The sequence below is a fragment of the Globicephala melas genome, chromosome 1 (assembly GCF_963455315.2).
Source record: "Globicephala melas chromosome 1, mGloMel1.2, whole genome shotgun sequence".
NCBI classification, from domain to species: domain Eukaryota; kingdom Metazoa; phylum Chordata; class Mammalia; order Artiodactyla; family Delphinidae; genus Globicephala; species Globicephala melas.
Window position 1 is genome coordinate 157,882,341 of NC_083314.1, and position 24,330 is coordinate 157,906,670.

Below are 24,330 nucleotides of genomic sequence, written 5' to 3' on the forward strand. Positions count from 1 at the left end.
GTGCTCCACAACGGGAGAGGCCACAGCAGTGAGAGGCCCGCGTACCGCAAAAAAAAAAAAAAAAAAAAAAAGGATTCTTATGTTTAATCAAAGTTACAGAAGGAGAGAGACAATGAGGCAGAGGCATATCTGAAGAAAGATAGCTGTGAATTTTCCAAACCTGTTGATAGTACAAATCCACGATTGAAGAAACAAAGAATTTCAAAGCAACGTGGGAGGGGGAAAAAAAAAAAGAAAGAAGAATGCAAGAAAAAAGGAAAGCAAGCAAGCAAAAAGATTAAAAAAAATAAAAATCCTACCTAGATTCCCAGTGAAATTGCAGAACCCTGGAAAATGGAGAGATCAGAGACTGGAGAAGTAAGCAGGGGGCAGGTGAATACAAAGTTAATGGTATTAGACTTACTGATTTTACTTACATAGTCCTTATTACTTGCCAAGCCCCTTACATTAAGTGATTTACTTCTCACAGCAATTGTATTAGGTGGGAACTATTATTACCTCTACTATATAGATCAGGAAGTTGAGACAAGTGAAATTTAGCTACCTGCGCAAGGTGACACAGCTTATCAATGGTAGAGGTAGGATTTTGAACAAGGTAGTTCTGGATCGTTTGTGCCCTTAACTACCACCATATTTGTCTCCCTAAAGGGCAACGGGAAGCCATGAAAAGGTTTTAACCAAGGGAGCGACACCACATTTGCTTTCCAAAAACAAATCATCCTGGCACCACTGTGGATAATGGATTAAATGGAGCTAAGGGTGGAAACAGGAGGCTGTTGGAATAATGTATCAAAAAATAAGGAGAAAAAAAAAAATAAGGAGAGCCTGGATGAATGAGGGAGGTGGTAGACAAAAGAAAATAGATTTGCGGGCTCTTCCGGAGTCGAGTCCACTTGGCTTGACTTGGTTTTGGATCGGATTAAGGGGATGAAGGAGGGTGAGGATGGCACCCATGTTTCTGACTTAGGCAATTCGTCGGATAATGAAAGTCATTCACTGAGGAGACTTCGGAGAGGTCTGATTTTGGACACGGTGAACTTGTGGTGCAGAAACTCGGCCAGGACGAAGAGCAGAGCCCAACACTGAGGTCCTCCTGGCAGGGCGCGCGCAAGCCCGCGGGCGGGAGCTCGGCGCGGCACCGCGAGCCTCCGAAAGCCGCGAGCGCAGGCGCAGTGTGGCGGCGGGCGCCCCCTGGCGGGCGGCGGCGCGCAAGGACCGCCCCCAGCCTGGCCCCGCCACCGCCCGCCTCGGCACAACATGGCGATGCACAACAAGGCGGCGCCGCCGCAGATCCCGGACACCCGGCGGGAGCTGGCGGAGCTCGTGAAGCGGAAGCAGGAGCTGGCGGTGAGGGCTGGCACCGGGGGCGCCCGGGTTGGGGCCCCGTGCCTGCCTCCGCCTTCAGGATCCGTCCCCGCCGCGCCGCTCGTTACTCCGCCGGCGCAGCGCGGCGGCTGGAAGTCCGGCGGCCTGAGGACGGCTGCGCATTGCGCGGCCCGCCGGCGCCTCGGCCTCCTGGCCGTGCGCATCCGGAGCAGGGAGCCGGGGCCGGGGGCGGGGCGCGGAGCCGGGGAGGGGGAGGGGGACTAGGCAGGTGGGGGCGTGGAGGAAGGATGGCGCCAGGGGGTGGGGGCTGCTGTGCGGGAGCCCTGGAGAGGAGAGTGTCCGTGAGCTCTGCGGGGTGGGCGAGGGCGGGCGGGTCCACGATCTTTGAGGGATGGGGACCGGGCTTGTCGGCAGGCTGTAGGAGATTGGTTCGGGCTTGCCAGTGGGCTTTGGGGGGTGGGGTAGGAAACAGGTGTGGGAGGGGGACCCACACATCCGGGCAGGCCTTTGGAAGATGGAGGGGCGCATGTCCTTTTGGGGACTAGGAGTAGATTAGTTGGATGCGGTTTTTGATGGGCAGGGTTGTGATGTATTTGGGAACATCTTAGAAGGTGACAGGCGAGGGGAAGCGGACTCAGTCTAGGGAATTAGGAATTGTGACACGCACCCGGGACCCCTTGCACCCTGGTGGCTAAGCCCTCCCTCCCCTTGCGTTTTGGCTTGGGCATCGGGAGGCCCATCTCACCTGAAGCTGCCCTTCCAGGTTTCCATAGCAACCGCAGCCCAGTGCAGGCGGCGTTTCGGAGCCTGCAGGGAGGGGAGCGAGTTGGCTCTGGAAGGCTGATCACCCTTCCCTCTCCGGGTAGCAGTATCTTTTATGCGTGGGAGTAGAGACTGCTCATGTTCTTCCTCCGCCCAGGTTCTTGACAGCTGGGTTTCCACGAAGCCCCTGAGTACGTGCAAACTTTGGCATGGGTGTACATTTTAATGGGGACAGGCTCTTTCTATTCCATTTTATTCTTAAAGGGATCCAACAAGATGGGTCTAGACTGTCTTAGTCTGAAACAGCCTGCCCCTGCGCATGTCATCCTTCTTTCCGCAAGCCTGGCTCTGTATAGTTGAACTTGAGTTTATAAGTCTGATAGCAAGATTTCAGTTTGGTTAGGCTTAATGCTTGCATGTAGAAGGCATTAACCACATCCTTGTTTTTCATCTCTCAGGAAACACTGGCAAACTTGGAGAGACAGATCTATGCTTTTGAAGGAAGCTACCTGGAAGACACTCAGATGTATGGCAACATTATTCGCGGCTGGGATCGGTATCTGACCAACCAAAAGTGAGTGTCAGAAGCCTGTAGTGTTTGTGTGGTGCCCTAGTAATATTTGTGTTTAGGGCTATGTATGTTGTTGGTAGTGACTTGGCAGGGAGACGGTAGTAAAGTGGGGTGGACAGAGGTCTGCACTTGAGCTTGAACTCTGGCTCAGCCACTGCCTCACTGGGTAACCCTGGACAAATCCTACATCTGTATAGTAGAGGAAATCTGGCCAGTGGCACAGGGTTGTGTGAGGCTTAAATGAAATACAGCATATAATACCTTACACACCAGCACTGCTATCAGTGTTTTCTATATTTTAATCAGTCACGAGTCACACCCTCACAAGGTGTGCCATACCTGTGTGCCAACTGTACCACGGTTTATTTAGTAATATTATTCTTGAAAACTTTCTAAATTTTTTGAAAATTTTCAAATCTAGAGAAAAATTGAAAGCATAGTTCGTGATCTCTTGATACCCTTCACTAGCATTTACCAGTTGTTAACTTGTTACCACATTTGCTTTCCTCTCTTTTTTCCCTTTCTATAATATGTATTAATACACACACCTATATCTACACTTAAAAAATTTTTTAAATTTGAAATAATTATAGATACATAGGGAGTTGCAAAAACAGTACAGTTTTCCCCAATGGTTGGGTTTTATGTAACCATATAGTACAATAACAAAACCAGGAAATTGACATTGGTATAATGTGTATAGGTAGTTCTGTCATTTTTTCATGTGGGTAGATTCCTGTAACCACCACTGCAATCAAGATACAGAACTTTTCCATCATCACAAAGATCTCCCTCATGCTACCCCTTTGTAGTTATATCTCCCCTTTCTCCCATACTTATATGTATATATATTTTTTGCTAAACCATTTAAAAGTTGAAAGCAGATATCATGACATTTGCCCCAAATTATGTCAGCAGGTACCTCCTAAGAATAAGAACATCTTTCTTATGTAACCAACAATTATCATGCCTGGAAAATGAGCACTACATTAATAGCATTATGTAATATACAGTCTTTATTCATATTTCCCTAAGTGTTCCTAAAATGCATTGCTACCTTGTTTTGAACCAGTGAGTGTTTGTGCATTGCATTTGGCTGTTGTGTCTCCTTTAGTCTCTTAATTTAGGAGCTTCCCACCCTTTTTGGTGGGAAGGTTGTTTATGACATTGTCTTGTAGAGTGTCCCAATTCCAGGTTTTTCTTATAGTGACTTCGTGAGAGATCCTTTAAATATTTTTGGCAAAAATGTTGCATTAGTGATTTGTGTACCTCTTGTTGTTTACCTCTGTTTTATCAGGAGGCACATAATGACAGATTACCCCATTACTGGTGCTGCTAAGTTTGATCATACGATTTCACCATTGTAAAAGTTATTTTCTTCTCTTTGTAATTAACAAGTGATTTCGGAGGTTATACATTTTATTTATTTTTATTTTTTAAGATTTATTTATTATTTATTTATTTATTTTATTTATCTTTGGCTGTGTCGGGTCTTAGTTGTGGCACGCGGGATCTTTCATTGCGGTGCTCGGGCTCTTCGTTGCGGCGTGTGGGCTTCTCTCTAGTTGCAGCGCTCCGGCTTCTCTGTAGTTGTGGTGTGCAGGTTTTTCTCTTTCTAGTTGTGGTGCACGTGGGCTCCAGGGTGCATAAGGGCTCTCTAGTTGAGGTGTGCAAGCTCAGTAGTTTTAGCACGCAGGCTTAGTTGCCCCACGGCATGTGGGATCTTAATTCCCTGACCAGGGATCGAGCCCACGTCCCCTGCGTTGTAAGGTGGATTCTTTACTACTGGACCACTAGGGAAGTCCCTGGAGGTTATACTTTTTAGGCAGTGTGATTATACTGCTCACCCCAATTTTTGTCATTGGTTTTAGTATCCATTGTTGATTATCTGAATTAGTTATTATAATGGAGGTTGCAAAATGATGATTCTAATTTTACTGTTCCTTTTACATTTATTACTGGCATTCTGAAAGAAGAGTCTTCCCTTTTTATCTTCTTTCCCTTTCATTCTCTCTTTCTCTCTCTTTAGAATCACTGTAGATGCATGGATTTAAAAAAAAAAACAGCGTATTGGGATCTAGTACTGTCACTTTGTAAAGGTTTATTTTTTAGTATAAATTTATTGAGATCTATGCAAAGAAGTGCACAGATCATGTGTTTAGCTCACTGACTTTTCACAATGCTAACACACCCATCATTATCCTTTTTGATGCTTAGTTTGTCCCAAACGTGGCCAGAGGGAGCCTCCTCAGGCTGATTCCTTTGCCCTTTTTGTTTTTTTTAATCTTTTAGTAACTTTATTTATTTTATTTATTTATTTTTGACTGTGTTGGGTCTTCGTTGCTGCGCACGGGCTTTTCTCTAGTCACTGCGAGCGGGGGCTACTCTTTGTTGTGGTGCGCGGGCTTCTCATTGCAGAGGCACCTCTCCTTGCAGAGCAAGGGCTCTAGGTGCTTGGGTTTCGGTAGTTGTGGCGTGTGGGCTCAGGAGTTGTGGCTCGTGGGCTCTAGAGAGCAGGCTTAGTAGTTGTGGCGCACGGGCTTAGTTGCCCTGCGGCATGTGGGATCTTCCTGGACCAGGGCTCGAACCCGTGTCCCCTGCATTGGCAGGTGGATTCTTAACAACTACACCACCAAGGAGGTCCCATCCTTGTCCTTTTCTTGTCTCAGACCTGGTATCAGTCATTTCACTAAGGAACTCTGGTTCTTTAAGTTTTTTATTTATTTAGTTAGTTAGTTATTTTTGGCTGTGTTGGGTCTTCGTTGCTGCACGCGGGCTTTCTCTAGTTGCGGTGAGCGGGGGCTACTCTTTGTTGCGGTGCACGGCCTCTCATTGCAGTGGCTTCTCTTGTTGCAGAGCACGGGCTCTAGGCACGCAGCCTTCAGTAGTTGTGGCACGCGGGCTTCAGTAGTTGTGGCTCACAGGCTCTAGAGCGCAGGCTCAGTAGTTGTGGTGGACCGGCTCAGTTGCTCCGTGGCATGTGGGATCTTCCCGGACCAGGGATCGAACCTGTGTCCCCTGCATCAGCAGGCAGATTCTTATCCACTGTGCCACCAGGGAAGCCCTTTAAGTTTTTTAAACTAAGATTATTTAACAGAGTTACTTCATAGCACTAGTCTGTGCTAGATGTTTTTATTAATAGGCATTAAAATAAATACATATTAAATGAAAATGATTGTGAACCTAAAGCTAAAGTAATCTCATGTGTCACAGTGGACCACATACCATCCATTGGAAAACATTGCTGTCTGCATAGGCATTCAGCATGAAGGTCATTTTGGTCAATCCAAGTGGTGTGGAGGCATTTCTGTATGGAACTTGGTAATTTAAAAAACAAAGAGTTCCTTACATTTGTCCTGGTGTGTCCTCAGCTTGAGCCACAGACATAGCTTGGTGCTTATAATGAGTTTCTTGTGTGTGTTTTAGAAACTCCAATAGCAAAAACGATAGAAGGAACCGGAAGTTTAAGGAAGCAGAGCGGCTCTTCAGTAAATCCTCAGTTACTTCAGCAGCTGTAAGTGAGGCGGGGGGATCTTTCTGTGGCCCATTGTTAAGGAAGACCTCCGTTAAGTTTCTGTGAGTTTTCTCTTTCCTGTCCATCTGTGAGTTGGTTGTCTCTTTCCTTTCTGTCTGTGAGTGCTCTCCTGAGATCTGTGGTAATTTTTATAGTAACTGGTGGTTTTTTCTTTTAGGCAGTAAGTGCATTGGCAGGAGTTCAGGACCAGCTCATTGAAAAGAGTAAGTTTATCTTTTTACTTTTTCATCAGTTTATTTTTAAGCTACCATCGCCCCTATATTTAATTCCTATCCAACGGTGTATCTGAAGACTGCATCTCTTGTTCTTGCCTCTTCTTTCTAGAAGTTAGGAACCCTTTTGGGTATCCTTAATCATGTCTTTCTTTGGGGGAAGAAAATACCGTGTCCTTCCTGCCTTTTCAGTCACATGAAGGTTGACTTCACCTGTTCAAAGACACAGAGATATGTCTTCACTCCTGTTGAGTCTTTTTTAAAGTTAAAAAAACCCTTTTATCATGGAAAATTTCAGACATATCTAATAAATCCTCATGTACCCCATTTAATAATTCTTAGGAAATTCTGATCCTATGAACAGAGTGTACCTGTGTGTTCTTAAATTTAAAATGGAGAGCAGGTAGTATTTACTTTGTAGAGAAATTGTATCATTCTCTGTATGTAAGCCATACAGTCTAACTTCTTTCTAATTTCTAGTGATGGGACTTAGAACTGCAGGTTTATCTTGCTGTATCAGACTCTATGTAGCTGTTTTGGATGCTCTCCCTGTGGGTCGGGTCACTCTGAAACACACCCTGCTTTTTGTATTGGGGCTGGGTATTTTCACATGGCATATCTTGTCGTGGGATCAAGTTGTCTTGTTTGTATTACGAGGGCAGTGGTTTGAGGAGAAGGGATTTTGGTAGTATGGGGATTAGAACTACTCAGTGACTTCAGTTATTATCTCCATGTACAGATTTCTGAATCTTTAGCCCTATCCCTAACTCCTTTCCTGAGCTTTAGTCATGCATTTCTAGAAAATTCTAGAAAATGTCTTCTAGACATTTCCACTCAGATGGTCAGACTCAAACATTTTGTCTAAAACTGAGCTGTTCTCTTTCCTTCAAAATGTGTCTGCCTAGTTGTTTTGTTTCACAGTACTTCTGTTCTCCGTCCTTCAACACTTTGTAGGCAGCTTTGACTCCTTTCTGCCAGCCTAATCAGTTCGACCAAGTCCTTTTGATTTTTTCTTTCATTATGACTGTCAGTTAAATCTTATTTCTTCTCCATTAATACCACTTCTAGAATGTAGAGCCATGTCATCTGCTTTGTGGAGTAACAAGACTGATTAAGAACATTCTGGACCTCACTCCTGTGAGCTGCGATGGAATGATGTCTGACTGCTCAGTTTTCACAAGAGCCCATTATCCTGCCCCAGGCTTAGCGGATAGTTTAGTATATGGCTCTGTATGTAATTACCCACACAGAAGGGGTGCGCCTAGGTACTGGTCAGGAAGACTCAAAAAGCCACTGCTGCTCAGCAGCTTGACTTGAGACAAATACTGATGTATTGAAGATTTTCTGGAGCATGTGGAGGCTATCCGTTCCCCTAAGATCTTCCCCCTGGATTGAGCCCCATTTCTGGAATATATCATATCATTCCTTGGTCTTCCCTATAAAGTTGCGCTTTGTTGCACTTAGTTGCACTCAGTAACATTTTGGTCCTGTAAAATGTGTCACTCTGTTAGGACGTTGCAAACGTTTATTATCATTACTAATTATTATCTCCTTTAGGAATAGTTGTTTTCCCTGAACGACTAGCTGGTTTTTACTGAAAACCTGGTAATTGACTGTTTCCCTCTTTGTATGGGTGCTAAAATGCTTAAAGCCAAATTTGGGGTTCCTCTCTAGAAAGCGAACAGGAACTTACAGCATGTGTTTGGGGAATGAATCTTAGTACTACATCCGGCTTACTTTCTTCTTCTGTTCCTCTTTGCTTTACTTATCTCATTTTAAATTTATTTTATTGGATTTCATTCTTTTAATTTATGTAGCTTGGGTTTCATTGGACTTCATGAAACTATGGTTTGGTATTTTTTATCAGTTCTGGAAAATTCCCAGCTGTTACCTCTTCAGATACTGTGTTTGCTCCATGCTCTCTCTCTTCTCCTGGTACTCTGGTTAAATGTAAGTTAAACCTTCTCTCTCATTTCATCCTTTATGTCTTTTATTATCTTTTCTATATCTTCTTTTTTGTCTCTGTGCTGCATTATGGGTAATTTTTTTTCTGGCCTACCCATTCACTAATTCTCTTTTCAGTTGAGTCTGATTTACTGTTAAACCTTCCCTTGATTTTTAAATCTTTTATTATACTTAAAAAAAATTTTTTTTGGCCATGCTGCATGGCATGTGGGATCTTAGTTCCCTAACTGGGGATCAGCCCACACCCGCTGCATTAGAAGTGTGGAGTCTTAACCACTGAACCAACAGAGAAGTCCTATTACTACATTTTTAATTTCCAGAAATTCTACTTAACTACTTAAAAAATCTGCTATGTGATTTTTTTTATATATATATATATATATATATATATTTAATTAATTAATTTATTTTTGGCTGCGTTGGGTCCTCGTTGCTGTGCGTGGGCTTTCTCCAGCTGTGGTGAGTGGGGGCCACTCTTCGTTGTGGAGCATGGGCTCTAGGCACGAGGGCCCCAGCAGTTGTGGCACGTGGGCTTAGTAGTTGTCGCTTGCGGGCTCCAGAGCACAGGCCCAGCAGCCGTGGCTCATGGGCCTAGCTGCTCCACGGCATGTGGAATCCTCCTGGACCAGGGCTCGAACCCGTGTCCCCTGCATTGGCAGGTGGATTCCCAACCACTGCACCACCAGGGAAGCCCCTGCTATGTGGTTTTTTAGTACCTTTCTTTGCAGTTGTTTTCAAACTTGCCTTTTACTTTTTAAAATATAAATAAATTTTTAAATTTATTTTTGGCTGCATTGGGTCTTTGTCGTTGGGTCTTAGTTGCTGCGTGCGGGCTTTCTCTAGTTGCGGCGAGCGGGGGCTACTCTTAGTTGTGGTGCGCGGGCTTCTCACTGCAGTGGCTTCTCTTGTTGCACAGCTTGGGCTCTAGGTGCGTAGCTTCAGTATTTGGCACACGGGCTCAGTAGTTGGGGCTCTCAGGCTCTAGGGCACAGGCTCAGTAGTTATGGCGCATGGACTTAGTTGCCCTGCGGCATGTGGGATCTTCCCAGACCGGGGCTCAAACCCATGTCCCCAGCATTGGCAGGCAGATTCTCAACCACCGTGCCATCCGTGAAGTCCCTACTTCTTTAAGTATAGTAAGCATAGGTTTTCTGTAGTCTGTATTTAATTTCAGTTTCTGAAGTCTTTAAGAACCTCTTTCTGTTTGTTGTTTCTGCTGTTGTATCGCTCATGAAATTAATTTCCCTGTGTGCTTGTTGGTTATCTTTGACTGTGTACTTCTGTTCACTGTAGTTAAAAGTATTTGTAGAATAGTTTGATGGCTGGGATGAAGGTGCTGTCTTCCAGAGAAGACCTATGTTTGCTTCTGCTAGGACTGCTTGGACCAAGTTCAAGGCTTGAGGGTCCCCAAAAGATCCAAACTTTAATTCCAAGAGAGGAATGAGGAATGGTCTGCTTTGCCTTTCACTCTTTTTTCCTTTGTACAGAGTCTTTCCGTTGTCTCAGAACGTTTTGTGTAACAGATCTTGTGGAATGACTCCTGTGTTTTTGATCTTTGGTGGCAATGAAGAAAACGACCCTTTCTCTTAGATTTTGTACTTGTATATTCTCAGATCTCAAGGAGTCTGGAGTTTTGCACTTTTGGCATTTATTTTTGAACTGTTCTGAAATTTTCCTCAAAAAATGCACTACTTTTGCTTCCTTTGGCTTCTTAGGTACCTACACTAGAATGAGAATGGATTGGCATGGTCCCAAAGGGGAATTTTATGCTAATTAGTGAGGCATTGTATATTTTTCTAAAAAGAATAAAGTGAAAGAAAAACAAAGCAGGCAGATTTTCCCAGGCCAGGGCGCAAACCCATGGCTCCTGTAAAGGATCAGCAGTCTCACCTGTTTGTTTTACTGGGCTTCTCTGAAGCTTTCGTCAAAGCAGACCCCTCCAGCATCTACGTCATCGCGCAGGTAGGTGAACAGCTGCATGAGCGTTGTCCTGGGTGTCTTCCTTTCTGCCTTTAAACGTTTCGTGCTGATCAGGAGTCACTGCTGCGGCACTATTCAGTAGCTGGTCCTTTAAGTAGAGCATCTCATTTGTAGATGTATTTAACTTAAAATTTGACGTGATTTGTGCTAAGAATGAGTTGCTCAGTTTTATGTCAGTGAGAGGCAAACTCGTGTGTCTTTTCATGGTGGCAGCAACAATCGATTGACTGACTTGCTGCTGTACCTTGATATGTTGTAACCTAGTCCTCTTGCTATCACTTCTCCTCTGCTTCCGTGAGCCGAGGAAGGAAATGATTATTACATTGTGCTCTCACTTTGTACATTAACAGTGTTGAATCTAGTCTCCCCAGCTCCAGTCCCTCTTATAAACCGCTTCTAGCCTAATCTTAAAGCACGTGTTTGCACAGAGAACTCAATACACGTTAGTTGTTTGGTGTTACTTCCCTGTTCCGAAATTCTGGATGCCTTCATCTTGTTATGTCCTGCTAGCAGCTGTTTTACTGCAAATAACCCTGACTGATTGCTTGGAATTTGACTTATGTGTTTGTAGATCTCAAAGATGTTGAGATTTGAACACTTACTGTGTTCCGGACACTAAGCAAACACTTTACTCTACATTATCTCATTTAATCCCTAAAGCTACTTCTTGAGGATAGGGAACGTGGCTGTAGCCCCAAGCATCTAGCCCAGTATCTCGTCCATAAGAGATACTCAAGACGTGAGAGAAAGAATTCCTATTTTACAGACGGGGAAACAGGCTCAGAAAGATTAAGCAGCAAGTCAGTTTTCTTAACATCCCCTCGTATTGTCCCCCCTGTTAGATCCCCTAGTCGGACAGTTATGACTCCGCTCAACCTGTCATTCCATTTCACCTGTCATTTCTCAAGCTCTCTGTTTAAAAGGTGTTGTTTGATTTATTTGTCCCAAATACCTTGTGTTTTCTCACCTCTGCACTGTTTTGCATGTGCTATTTTTTGTACTTATTTTGGCTCTCATTTTTCAAGGTCCAGTTTAAATTCTGCCCCTTCAGTGAAGCTTTTCCTGAATAATCCGCTCTTTCTTCTCTGACTCCCATAATACTTAGTATCCATGTCAGCCCTTTGGGACGTCGGCTACTGCCTGGACTCTATTCATAGGCCTTTGATTTGACTTCCGCTGCTTTGTTTGTGTTTTGCATGTGTGCGTGTGTACACGTGTACCCACCTTATAGAATATGACCAATTCCTCCATCCATTTACTCAGAACTCCCATAGCAGCTGGCCCCAGATGAGTAAATGGTTGGTGTTGCTCCTCAGTGTATGAGAACGGTCTGCTATTGCAACGTAGAGAACATTTGCCGTATCTAACTTGCCTTCCTTCCTCGTTTCCCACCTTTTTAGTTAACCCTTCTCTCCCCTGTGCCCAGCCCCTCCTCAGTGAGTCCTGTGTCCCTTCTGCAGTCCTGTCTGTGATGCAAAGCTTTTGTGGCTACATGCCCTGTTGGCCTGCTCCTTCCCCGACCCGTGCCTCCACCATTAGCATTTTCAGAGATGACATTTTTTATCTGAATAAATAGGATTAAGTACGGCAGAGGAAGGCTGTCCTGACCATACTTCTGTATCTTAGACTCATCTTTTTATTCGTTAGATTTCTTTTTTAACTTTTTAACCCTTGTGAGGGTTGTATGTATTAATATATCTGAAGTGTGTACAGCGGTGCCTGGCTTAGGGTAAGGACTGTCTGTGTCAGCTGTTGTTAGCATCTTGCAGTCTTATTTATTTATTTTTTATAAATTTATTTATTTTATTTATTTTTATTTTTGGCTGCGTTGGGTCTTTGTTGCTGCGCGTGGGCTTTCTCTAGTTGCGGCGAGCGGGGGCTACTCTTGGTTGTGGTGCGCGGGCTGCTCATTGCAGTGGCTTCTCTTGTTGAGGAGCACAGGCTCTAGGCTCGCGGGCCTCAGTAGTTGTGGCACATGGGCTCAGTAGTTGTGGTGCACGGGCTTAGTTGCTCTGCAGCATGTGGGATCCTCCCGGACCAGGGCTCGAACCCGTGTCCCCCGCATTGGTAGGCGGATTCTTAACCACTGCGCCACCAGGGAAACCCTATTTCTTTCTTTCTTTATTTGGCTGCGTCGGGTCTTAGTTGCCACACGTGAGATCTTTATTGCGGCATGCAGAATCTTTTTTATTGCGGCACGCAGACTCTTCATTGTGGCGCGCAGGCTTTCTCTAGTTTCGGTGAGCGGGGGCTACTCTTGGTCGCAGTGTGCAGGCTTCTCACTGCGGTGGCTTCTCTTGTTGCGGAGCACGGGCTCTAGGCATGCGGGCTCAGTAGTTGTGGCTTGCGGACTCTAGGGCGCAGCCTCAGTAGTTGTGACTCACGGGCTTAGTTGCTTCGCGGCATGTGGGGTCTTCCCAGACCAGGGCTCGAACCCACGTCCCCTGCATTGGCAGGTGGATTCTTAACCACTGTGCCACATGAAGTCCCGCATTCTTTTTAAAAGCCAGAAAATACCCCCTAGTCTGGTTGTTCCTCCTCTGTTGATGAATATTCCCATCATCTCCCTTTTTCCCCACTATGAACAGTGTCACAGTAAACATCCTTGTACCCATATGCTTTTTTGCACTGGAGTTTTAATTTCTGTATGACAGTATCCCAGAAGTGGCACTACTGTGTCAAAGAATGATTTTCATAAATACAGCCCAGTACTTTCTGTAGTATGAAGGGAAATGTATATTTGGTCTTTGTCCCCTTTCCTGGCACACAGCTCCTAAAACTCTTGGACTCTCCAGAATATTAAGAATGACTAGCATGGGGCTTCCCTGGTGGCACAGTGGTTAAGAATCCGCCTGCCAATGCAGAGGACACGGGTTCGAGCCCTGGTCCAGGAAGATCCCACATGCCGTGGAGCAACTAAGCCTATGCGCCACAGCTACTGAGCCCGCGCTGTAGAGCCTGCGAGCCACAACTACTGAGCCCACGTGCCACAACTACTGAAGCCTACTTGCCTAGAGCCTGTGCTCTGCAACAGGAGAAGCCACCGCAATGAGAAGCCCACGCACCGCAATGAAGAGTAGACCCCACTCGCTGCAACTAGAGAAAGCCCGTGCACGGCAATGAAGACGCAACACAACCAAAAATAAATAAATAAATACATAAATAAATTTTAAAGAAAAAGAATGGCTAGCATGCAAAAGAGTCGTCTTTTGTATGCTAATGAGATGACTGGTGGCTATGTTCACTGCCCCTCCCTCGCCCACAGACAGCATCAGATGGGGGCTGCTCACCCAAAAGACCAGTCCTTGACTAGAAGTGTGGAACTTTCAGCCTTAACCCTGAAACCTCCAGGGAGAGGAAGGGGACTGGAGATTGAGCTCATCACCAATGGCTAGTGACTTAATTAGTCATGCCTGCATAATGAAACTTCCATAAAAACCCCTAAATGATGGAGTTTCTGTTGGTGAACATGGTGCAGTGCTGGGAAGGTTCCCAGCCCAGAGAAGGCAAGGGAGCTCCACGCTCCTCCCCATACCTTGCCCTGTGTGCCTCTTCCATGTGCCTGTTTCTGAGTTGTGTCCTTTGTAATAAAGCATGTTCCTGATCCTAGCAGATTATTGACCCTGAGGAGGGGGTTGTGGTACCCCTGGTTTATGACTGGTCTGTTGGATGTCTGGGAGGCCCAGGACTGGTGACTGGTGTCTGAAGGAGGGGGCACTCTTGTGGGACTGAGCCCTTAAATTGTGGGTTCTGCCCTGACTCCAGTAGTTAGTGTCAGAATTAAATTCAAGTGTTGGTGTCTGGGCAATCAGGGAATTGGTTGTTGGTGTTGGAAAACACCCTGGACTTTCCAAAAAGAGCCTTGCCATTCCTATTCTTAAAAGCATACCTTGGGAGGGCCTGTTACAGATACATTGGGGTAAAATAAGGGGGAAAAAGATTACGTTTAAACTCTTTCATTAGAGTGAATTTTTAATCTACGCAAATACAGACAAAACAATGAATCCCTGTGTACCCATCACACTGCCCCCAAACCATCACACTGTGGCCAGTCCTGTTCTGTCCACACCCTACCTGCCCTCACCTCCACCCCCTGTATTATGTTGAAAAATCTCAGAAATCTACCCCCGTTTCTTGTATACATATTCTAGTATGTTGGGGTTTTTTTAAATTCTTTTTAAATTTATTTTTGGCTGCGTTGGGTCTTTGTTGCTGCACGCAGGCTTTCTCTAGTCGCGGCGAGCAGGGGTTACTCTTCGTTGTGGTGCGCGGGCTTCTCTTGTTGCAGAGCACGGGCTCTAGGCATGCGGGCCTCAGTAGTTGCAGCACACGGGCTCAGTAGTTGCGGCTCGCGGGCTCTAGTGCACAGACTCAGTAGTTATGGCGCGTGGGCTCAGTTGCTCCACAGCATGTGGGATCTTCCCAGACCAGAGCTCAAACCCATGTCCCCTGCATTGGTAGGCAGATTCTTAACCACTGTGCCACCAGGGAAGCCCTACCACAGTTTCTTTATCCGTTCATCTATTGACAGACACTTAAGTTGTTTCCACATTTGGGCTATTGAATAATGCTGCAATGAACATAGGAGTGCAGATATCTCTTCAAGATCCTGATTTCAGTTCTTTTGGATAAATACCCATAAGTGGGGTTACTGGATCATATGGTAGTTATATAAATGATAGGCCCTTTACACTATGATCACACTTAAAAACTCCCAAACAGAGCATATATTAGTACTGCATTTCTTTTTAATGCTGAATAATACAGGCATACTTTGTTTTATTGCACTTTGCAGATACTGCATTTTTTACAAATTGAATGTTTGTGGCAACCCTGTGCTGTCAGATGATGGTTAGCATTTTTTAGCAATAATATATTTTTAAATTAAGGTATGTACATGTTTTTAGACATAATGCTGTTGCACACTTAATAGACTCAGTATAGTGTAAACATAACTTTTATATGCACTGGGAAACCAAAAAATTTGTGTAACTCACATTATTTTGATACTCGCTTTATTGTAGTGGTCTAGAACCAAATCCACAGTGTCTCCGAGCTGTGCCTATATTCCATTGCATGGTTATACCACATTTTATTTATGCATTCATCAGTTGATGGACATTTTGCTGCTGTGAATAATACTTCCGTGAACATTTATGACCAGTTTTGTGTGAACGTGTTATCATTTCTCTTGGATATATACTCAGGAGTGGAATTGCTGGTGATTTGTTAACTCAATGTTTAATCTTTTGCGGAACTGCCAAAGCGTCTTCCAAGTTAGCTGTACAATTTATATTCCCATCAGCAGTGTTTGAAGGTTCTAGTTTCTCCACATCTTCACCAACACTTGTTACTGTTTGTCTTTCCATTATAGTTACCCCAGTGGGTAGGCAGTGCTATCTCATTGTAGTTTTGATTTGCATTTCCCTAATGGCTAACGATGTTGTGCATCTTTTCCTGTGCTTATTGGCCATTTGTATATCTTCTTTTGAGAAATGTCTATTCAAATCCATTGCTGATCTTTTAAATTTTTTTTTGTCTTTTTATTATTGAGTTCTAAGAGTTCTTTATGTATTCTGGATACAAGTCTTTATCAGATATATGATGTGCAAATATTTTCTCCCATTCTGTGGGTTGTGATTTTTTTTTCTTTCTTTTTTCTAGTTAGCATTGGTTTATAACTTATAAGTTTGATATGTACAACATTATACTTTGACTTCTGTATATACTACAGTGTTCTCACCACCGAAAGTTTAGTTTCCATCTGTCACCATATAGCTGACCCCCTTTGCCCATTTTGCCCTCACCTCACCCCTGTGGGTTGTTTTACTTTTTGGGTGATATTTGCAGTTCAAGAGTTTTACATACATGATATAGTTCACTTTACATATTTTTTCTTTTGTCATGCTTGCTCTTGTGGTCTTATCTAAGAAACCATTGCCTAATCCAATAGATTCTAAGAGTTTTATAGCTCCTACATTTAGGTCTCTGATCCATTTTGAGTTAATTTTTGTATATGGTATGAGATAGGGTTCCAATTTCATTCTTTTGCATGTGGATATCCAGTTATCCAGTTATCTTAGCCATAAAGAGAAACGAAACTGAGTTATCTGTAGTGAGGTGGATGGACCTAGAGTCTGTCATACAGAGTGAAGTGACTCAGAAAGAGAAAAACAAATACCGTATGCTAACACATATATATGGAATCTAAAAAAAAAAAAGTCGTTCTGAAGAACCTAGGGGCAGGACAGGATTAAAGATGCAGACGTACAGAATGGACTTGAGGACATGGGGAGGGGGAACGGTAAGCTGGGATGAAGTGAGAGAGTGGCATGGACATATACACACTACCAAATGTAAAATAGATAGCTAGTGGGATATAGCTGCGTAGCACGTGGAGATCAGCTCGGTGCTTTGTGACCGCCTAGAAGGATGGGATAGGGAGGGTGGGAGGGAGACGCAAGAGGGAGGAGATATGGGGATACATGTATATGTATAGCTGATTCACTTTGTTACACAGCAGAAACTAACACACTATTGTAAAGCAATTATACTCCAATAAAGATGTTAAAAATAAATAAAATTGGGAATATCTGTCAGCTGAAGGGTATTATTACCACTTTTAAAATAATGTTCTTAAGGCTTCTCAGAGTAACTTAGGTAATGGGGCTCTTCTCCTCCTGGGCCCTTTTTCTTGATGGAAGGTCAGGATTCCCATGTGGTCTGGGGAGGAACCAGGGCCAGCTGTAGGATGTTTTCCCAAGGTCATCTCTCACCTCCCGAAGACCTATGTAATGTTTTTGATAATACTTCTTGTGTAATTATTAATCTCATTAGCATATTCTTGTTTAAATAACCTTTAGCGAGGTTATCTTGATTGTATGGTCTAATCTCCCAGCCGTCCTTAGGTCTGTTGCCTCTGGTTACATTGTTTCAGATTACAAGTTTCTCAGGAACTCTGGTAACTTTGTATGTATCTTCCTGTCAGCTAGAACATATGGTCCTTGAGGGTAGGAAACAAGTCTTTTTCTATGTGTTAGTGCTCAGAAAATCTTTCCTGACTGATGGACAAACTGCCTGAGGAGTACTGATGATGCTTTGGGGGACTTGTGTTTATTCCCTCCAGGGGAGCCAGGAAGTGGGACGGAAAGTGATACTTCTCCAGACTTCCACAATCAGGAAAATGAGCCCAGCCAGGAGGATCCTGAGGATCTGGATGGATCTGTGCAGGGAGTGAAACCTCAGAAGGCTGCTTCTTCTACTTCCTCAGGGAGTCATCATAGCAGCCATAAAAAACGAAAGAATAAAAACCGGCACAGGTCAGTGGTAGGGACCACCTTTCCCCACCCCCTAGGCCCCCACCCTATCCCCACCCACTTAGAGCTTCCGTGACCATTGCTGTGAAGGGACTTTAATAGAATAAACATTCTTCAGGATTGGTGTGGTCTTTCTGTTGCTGATGGGAAGAAATTCATTTGGTCCAAGTGAAACAGGCTAATTTTTCTCTAAGGGAGGAATTAGTGGGCGTTAGAGGAACTGTGAAGGAAGACATCCTTCTCAGTGTTTCTAGTGTAGAAGAATTTGATTCCATAAAACTTTTGTTTAATACAGTGAATTTGAAATCCTTTCAGAAGAGAAAAAGGGAAATAGAAATGGAATCTGTGTACTAGTGTTTGGAAAATGCCACTAGCATGTGTTGGGAAGCTGAAAAGTGGGATATAAGTCTTCTGCTCCTAACCTTGATCCTGCCTGTTCTTATTCCCTGGAGGATGGACAGAACTGATCTGATAGTGCCTTTATGCTTTTTATTTTTTATTTTTATTTTTATTTTTCGGTACGCGGGCCTCTCACTGCTGCGGCCTCTCCCGCTGCGGAGCACAGGCTCCGGACGCGCAGGCTCAGCGGCCATGGCTCACGGGCCCAGCCGCTCCGTGGCATGTGGGATCTTCCCAGACCAGGGCACGAACCAGTGTCCCCTGCATCGGCAGATGGATTCCCAACCACTGCGCCACCAGGGAAGCCCCCTTTATGCTTTTTAAATACAAGTTTTTTGATTGCTTATGATTTCTCTATTTTTATATATCTTTGTAAAATGCTGATTTCAGTATCAGAGGAACAGTATAAGGGCTATAAGATACGAGAGCACCTTCCTAGATAATGTTTGTTCACTGTGTTTTTTTGCAGTGCCTAATGAGATAGGAATCACATCAGTGGGCAGAGAGGTCAGGTGCCACCCAGAGAGGATTTTAGCATTCACTTTGCTTGGGGTTTATATGATGATGCCGGGGCCTGTTAGCTCAGATAATTGGAAATTATACAGCTGAACTCAGAGAGGGTAATGCAGTAGTTTCTAGAGGAAGGGATGGCTTCAAACCTTCTTCTGGGAGGTTTGAAAACCAGATACCCACCAGGTTGGCTTTTGTCCTACTCCTCTTAGGAGCCTGCATGCTGAGGAGATGAAAGGGGCGTGCAAGGAATGGGTGGGCTTCCCTGTGCCAGTCAGTTTGCTTCTGGGCTGGGTTGTCCCACAGAACATTCCCTCAGGCACCCAGGATATTACAGTTGTTACCTTTGCCAGATGTGGCATACAGGGATAATACAGAGTGAACTCTAACGGGTTTAAGCCTCCTTGGCTTCAACTGATTCTTTAATTCTTTTAAGAGTTTTTCTTGTCAATGGTGGTGGTGGTTTTTAGACCCAGAAATAGTATATCCTCCAGATAGTGACTAAGGACTGCAGCCTAACATTCTTCTGCACACCAGAAATCACCACGCCAATCTCATAGGTGCGGTAAGAGAGAGCAAAAATTGCATCTCTCTCTTTTTTTTTTTTTTTTTGGTAAGGCTACAGCTTATTTCATCGCTGTGACAGGACTGACGCTAGTTTATCATAAACAGCAGAGATCCATACTCTTAAAAATATTTTTTTAAATTGTCAAGATAAAAGGGTCATGCTCTGTGTTGCTTTCATTAAGTTTACACCAGTGTCATTTTAAATGGGATAATTATTTTCCTGTTTCAGAGTAGAGGAGGGGTAAATTCCTTGAAAGTTTCTGGGACACTTTCTCCATTCCTGGTACACTAGACTCTATTGATAGCTATTGTTTATTTCAGGTAATACCTTATTTTCCTTAATGATACGATCAGCTGATAAAAGGGAATTAGACATTGAACTTAATTTTCTTCTTGCAGATTACTGGTAGATTTCCATAGTAACAGCATTTCCTACCGTTTCCTCTCCTGGCCCTAGGAACTAACTCCTTCCAGAAAAATACTAGGATTTAAAAAGATATTTGATGTTAGTTATTGCCTTCACAATGGGGCTTTCTGTTTGGAAAGCAGGATCCTTTTGTGTTCCCCAGGTTCAGTATCCTGCTGGGTTTCTCCGTTGGCCTTAGGGCCTCACCTGCCCTGAGGGAGGATACTGGAGCTGATTTGCCTTCTTTCTGGAGAAAATAGGTTTATTAGCACACCTTCTCAGATTCCTGCCATCTTTAGTCAGGAATTGTGTCTGGCCCAAACCCCTGGCCCCTGACTAATGTCTTAGTGGGTCTGACTGATTGGGGGATGGGGGCCGGGGAGCACTTTGTCTACACATGTTTGTAACTTTGCTCCCAGTACAGTGTCGTTTCTCCTTCAATGTACCACACCCCATATTGTCAGATAAAAGTCAACAGTAAATTATTTCAACAAAAGTCTGAATACCCACCATGTGTAAGACACCGTTCAGTGATGAGTAAAGCGAAGTGGAAATAAATAAGTACCCTAGCAAAAAGGGAAGAACTTTGAATTTGTTCTCTTTAGGAATATAAAAATCTATCAAATAATTTTTAGCATTCATAAATGATCACAAGATTCTAAAGTCTTATCTTTTACGTGATATCTGAACGATAAGTCCCAGTGTCTTTAAAGAAAAAAGTTGAACTCGGTATAACCTTATAGCTGCTCTTACAGGTTTTTGATACTGTACCGAGCTCTAGCATTCTAGGTAGTTTGTGACGTTTTCATGAAGTAGGTACAGTCTACTTCTTTACTTTCTGAACAAAGTTCAGTTAGGCTGAAAGTTAAATTTCTGACAGTTCCTGGTTTGTACACTTACTGTATAGTTTTCCCAAATGTCCGAAGTGAAACTGTTGCATAAAGGTTATTGAAGTTAAGCTTTCTTCCAGCTTCACTCTTGCAAACACTGGCTAGGAGGAAATACAGCCGTTTTGCGTATTGTTTTACCTCCTGTCTACAGTCTGAAAGGCTCTGGGGCCAGCCAAGGAACTGGTGTCGTGCCCCTGGTTAACATTTGCTTTGGAGGTCTGCCCAGCCCATGGTCTGTCAGCAGTGATGGCCCGAAACGGCCTTCTCCTCTAGGCTGCTCTCCCATCTGGACCCTTACGGCTTGGGTGCTTGTGGATGTCAACTTCCCTTTGTTTCAATAGATGCACTGCAGACTTCGGCGTTCCCTAATTGTAGCCCTGACGTAAACCGTTAACTGCTCTCACCGGTTCAGGGGCAGAGTAATATGGCTGTGTGGGTTTTGGAATTAGACTCTGATTCAACCCCTGGCTTCTAGCATGAATGCAGAGAAAAGGAGTACCATGTTTGGACATGCTTAAATATAAAACCCGAGTTAGAAATTGCAAAATGTTTTTTATTTTCAAAACTGTATGATATTTTTATCTTTCATTTTAGTGAAAGTGTATTACGCTGAGTTGTTGGTACGGCCTTCAAAGCACTTTTCATTATGTGACTAAACCCTTTGTTCTCTATTTCTTCTAAATGCCCAGTTTATTTTTCATTATAATTAAATATTTTAAAAGTTCTAACTCTGAATCTGGTAGTTAATAGAAGGCCTGCGGGTGTCTAGTTTTCTAATGAAATAACTTTTCTTTTTATAGTCTGTTCTTCTGATATGAAATCCATTGAGGGAAGGGAATCTCCCAACCACAGAATCTTTGGTGCTTTGATGTCTGAAACTTTGTGGCTTAAGATTCTTAAAAGTGATTTTGTTTCTACAAATCTTGCTAGGGTGGCTAATCAACTAATTTATTCAATTAGGATATTAATTTCTATTGCTTTCTTCCTTTCAAATGCTGCCCCTCAGCCCGTCTGGCATGTTTGATTATGACTTTGAGTAAGTTTGATTTGAATTAGTGTTTGTGCTGTGTTGTTTAGTGTGTAGAGACAAATATGCCTTTTTGAGACCTTTCTAACCCATAGTTTATCTGTTTAATTGTAGGTATGTATATTAGGTTAGGCTGGGAAGTTTTTTTTAAAAACAGAAAAACGTGATGGAGGTAACATTTTATTTAATAACTTAAGCAAAATTAAGTAAACTTCACTTTTATGCGTTTTAATTTCTTTAAAAATAGATAACCTTTACTTTGATTAATATTTAAATTGATATCCTGGCTTTGCTTCATAAGGAGATTGATAGTTTAAGACCTTTTGCTCTGGAAAGATTTAAAAATGGAAATTTGTTGAATTTCTTTTGTGTTTCATGTCCAGGAATACAAACTCCTAGTCTCTTTCCTGTTCTTAATCACTCAGTGTCTCAGTGATTATCAGCAGCATAGTTGCAGAGCTAACACATTAACGTAGAGCATGCCCTCTTAACCCAAGCTCTTTAACGTGTAATTTTGGAATAATATTTAAAAATTGTACGACTTTTATAACTGCTATCGTGTATTTCTTTTTGAGTCATCTAAGTTTACCTTGTGGCAAGAGTATCTGCTCATGTTTTTAATAAATACTTGCTTAATAATATCTGGGTAAACAACTAAATATGACATAGTCTAATGAAGAATGTGGATTTTACTTAACCAAATAGTCTTTGTTATAGCTTGTGCCCTATGCAGTAGCTGATTCTTGGACCCGTTTTCTGTAAATTAAAATGCAAATATCTTTTATCTTTCCTATCACAGGATTGATCTGAAGTTAAACAAAAAACCACGAGCTGTAAGTATCAGCCAGACCATTTCAGAGAGGCTGGTGATTTTTGTAGACGGTTAGAAAAACGTATTTGTCTTCAGAGCTTGAGTGTTCCTAATCTGGGGTCACAGTTCTTGTTTTACAGTCTGGGGTATCCATCTGGATGCACTTTGACTTTTAGGTTTGTGTACTCTCTTTATATTTTGGAGAGAGAAAGGCTCACACATTTTTTCCTGAAGAAAAATTCCCTTTGATTAAATAATGAACTGTTAATACTACCCCTCCTCACCACCCCCATGCCTCTAACTGGTGAGTTCTCAGGTCTAATGAGGCAGAATTGATGTTTCTGTCCCTCTGTGGACTCAGAAGACAAGCCATTTTCGATGTGAAATATTGTCTGTCATATTTGAAATAGAATCTTTGGCTAAGAGCAATAGCCTAGCAGGGTTGTTGGTGAGAATTTGTCAATGTTCTGCTGAGAATAAGTTGGGACTTCTGTTTTTCTCTCTTCAGGATTATTAGAAGACTCATTAGTGCAGAAGCGTCCAGGCTATAGAGCCCTGCTTCCCTCCTCCGACCTCACAAAGATAAACACCCCTCACCTGGCTGCGTGGCCATCCATCTCTGCTTTCCCAGACCTGGTGCCTGTGACTCTGAGTAGTTTGTTCTGAAATGTGGTGACAAGCAAGTCATTTCTGTAAGACCATATTGGAGCATTTATTCTGTGTCATTTTCAGTAACAATTGCAGGACGACCCAAGACATTGTTTTAATCCCAGCAAGTTGCTAACTGTGCATTTCTCCGTTCTTGGAACCAATGTCTCCCCCGTCAAACTGGCTGGCACCAGCTTCATCTGTGATGCGCATCGAGAAATGTCCTCTAGGTTTGTTTTATGCTGAACGTAGAACAAGTCACATTTCAGAGGGAGGCTGTAAATATCTGGCGTTTTCTTATTTTGTTTGTGTTTTATCGTTTTTCTATGATTGTTTTTACCATCTTATTTGCTTTGGGGACTTTTTGTAATGCCATTATACAGCTCATACCTTCCTGCTGACGTATCTGATCATCTCTTTCGTGCAGTTGCCAATATTCTAAACTGAAAGTAATTTGGTTTACCATAAATAAAATGGGGACTGGGCTTTTTGTTTCTTTGCAGAGGGAAGGTAAAGAATGTTTATTTAATAATTACCTATCTTAAATCTTTTTGAGTTGGAAGCAGTTTCATGTTCAAGGAACAGGAAAAACTGAAACACATGAGTTTAAATGAGTCCTTTTAAAATAGGTATTTTTATTCTTTTGTATAAATAAAATTTCACAGGCTTTGACTTCTCATCCTTCACCTTTAAACTTGAGATTGTTTTTCCACTTACTTATTCGTATCATGCCTTACGGAAATTTCTTTCTCCATCTTTTCTCTCTCTTTGATGGTATTTGCCTGATTAAATATTGCTCTAAAAATGACTAAGGCAAATGGAAAGGCTCTAAACTGTACCCAAAGCTGATAACGCCTGGAGTCCTTGAGCAAAGTGAATGACAGGATCACCGAGAGGCCGCGATGCCCAGCAAACGCCCCTTCCTTTCAGGGTGGATGGGCTGAGGAGTCTGTTGATGGTTGTTACCTGCCTCTGGAGCAGCGGCCATCCACCTCGGCTGCACATTGGAATCACCTGGGATGCTTAAAAAAATACCAGTGCCTGGGTCGCACTCCCCAAGACCCTGACTCGGCTACAGCCTAGTATTGGGGATATTCGTTCAAAGAGTCCCTGGCGTTCTGACAGGAAACCAAGTGGAGAACCACTGCATTAGGAGACTGGATTGTTCGATTTCAATCCCATGTCATGAATCAGTCTAAGGGATAAGCTGTGGGGCCTCACCTTTCCTTTGACTCTGTTTAGTCATAAATACTTATCTCCATATCTTTGTTAGAAAAACTATGTTCCATTTGTGGCAATGTTGGTAGAGCTGAAATACGGATGGCGTCTATTATCAAAACACGTCTACCTTGTCAGATGTGCAAAAGCTTCCTCTTGTTCTCAAATAAACTTTTTTTTTTTTTTT

The 24,330-nt window shown here is 43.2% G+C and overlaps 1 protein-coding gene across 3 annotated transcripts; it reads left to right on the forward strand.

Annotated features, from left to right (window-relative positions):
• Window positions 1-1,224: 1,224 nt before the first annotated feature.
• On the forward strand, window positions 1,225-24,330 carry MEAF6 (MYST/Esa1 associated factor 6). 3 transcript variants are annotated; one of them, XR_004042178.2, is made up of 8 exons: window positions 1,225-1,347; window positions 2,547-2,662; window positions 6,086-6,173; window positions 6,352-6,397; window positions 17,478-17,670; window positions 21,581-21,638; window positions 22,266-22,299; window positions 22,786-24,330. XR_004042178.2 is itself a non-coding variant. In XM_060307726.1 (8 exons), the coding sequence occupies exons 1-8, from the start codon at window positions 1,258-1,260 to the stop codon at window positions 22,792-22,794; spliced, it is 606 nt and encodes a 201-aa protein (XP_060163709.1). In that variant the 5' UTR covers window positions 1,225-1,257; the 3' UTR covers window positions 22,795-24,330. The 3 variants fall into 3 exon arrangements, 2 of the variants coding, with proteins under 2 accessions (XP_060163709.1, XP_030724814.1); XM_060307726.1 differs by lacking the exon at window positions 21,581-21,638 and adding an exon at window positions 21,446-21,475; XM_030868954.2 differs by lacking the exon at window positions 21,581-21,638.

Coding starts and splice junctions, on each gene's coding strand:
- MEAF6 (XM_060307726.1), top strand. CDS start 1,258: ATGGCGATGCACAACAAGGCGGCGCCGCCGCAGATCCCGGACACCCGG. Junction 2,663..6,085: donor CGGTATCTGACCAACCAAAA/GTGAGTGTCAGA, acceptor TGTGTGTTTTAG/AAACTCCAATAGCAAAAACG. Junction 6,398..17,477: donor GGACCAGCTCATTGAAAAGA/GTAAGTTTATCT, acceptor TATTCCCTCCAG/GGGAGCCAGGAAGTGGGACG.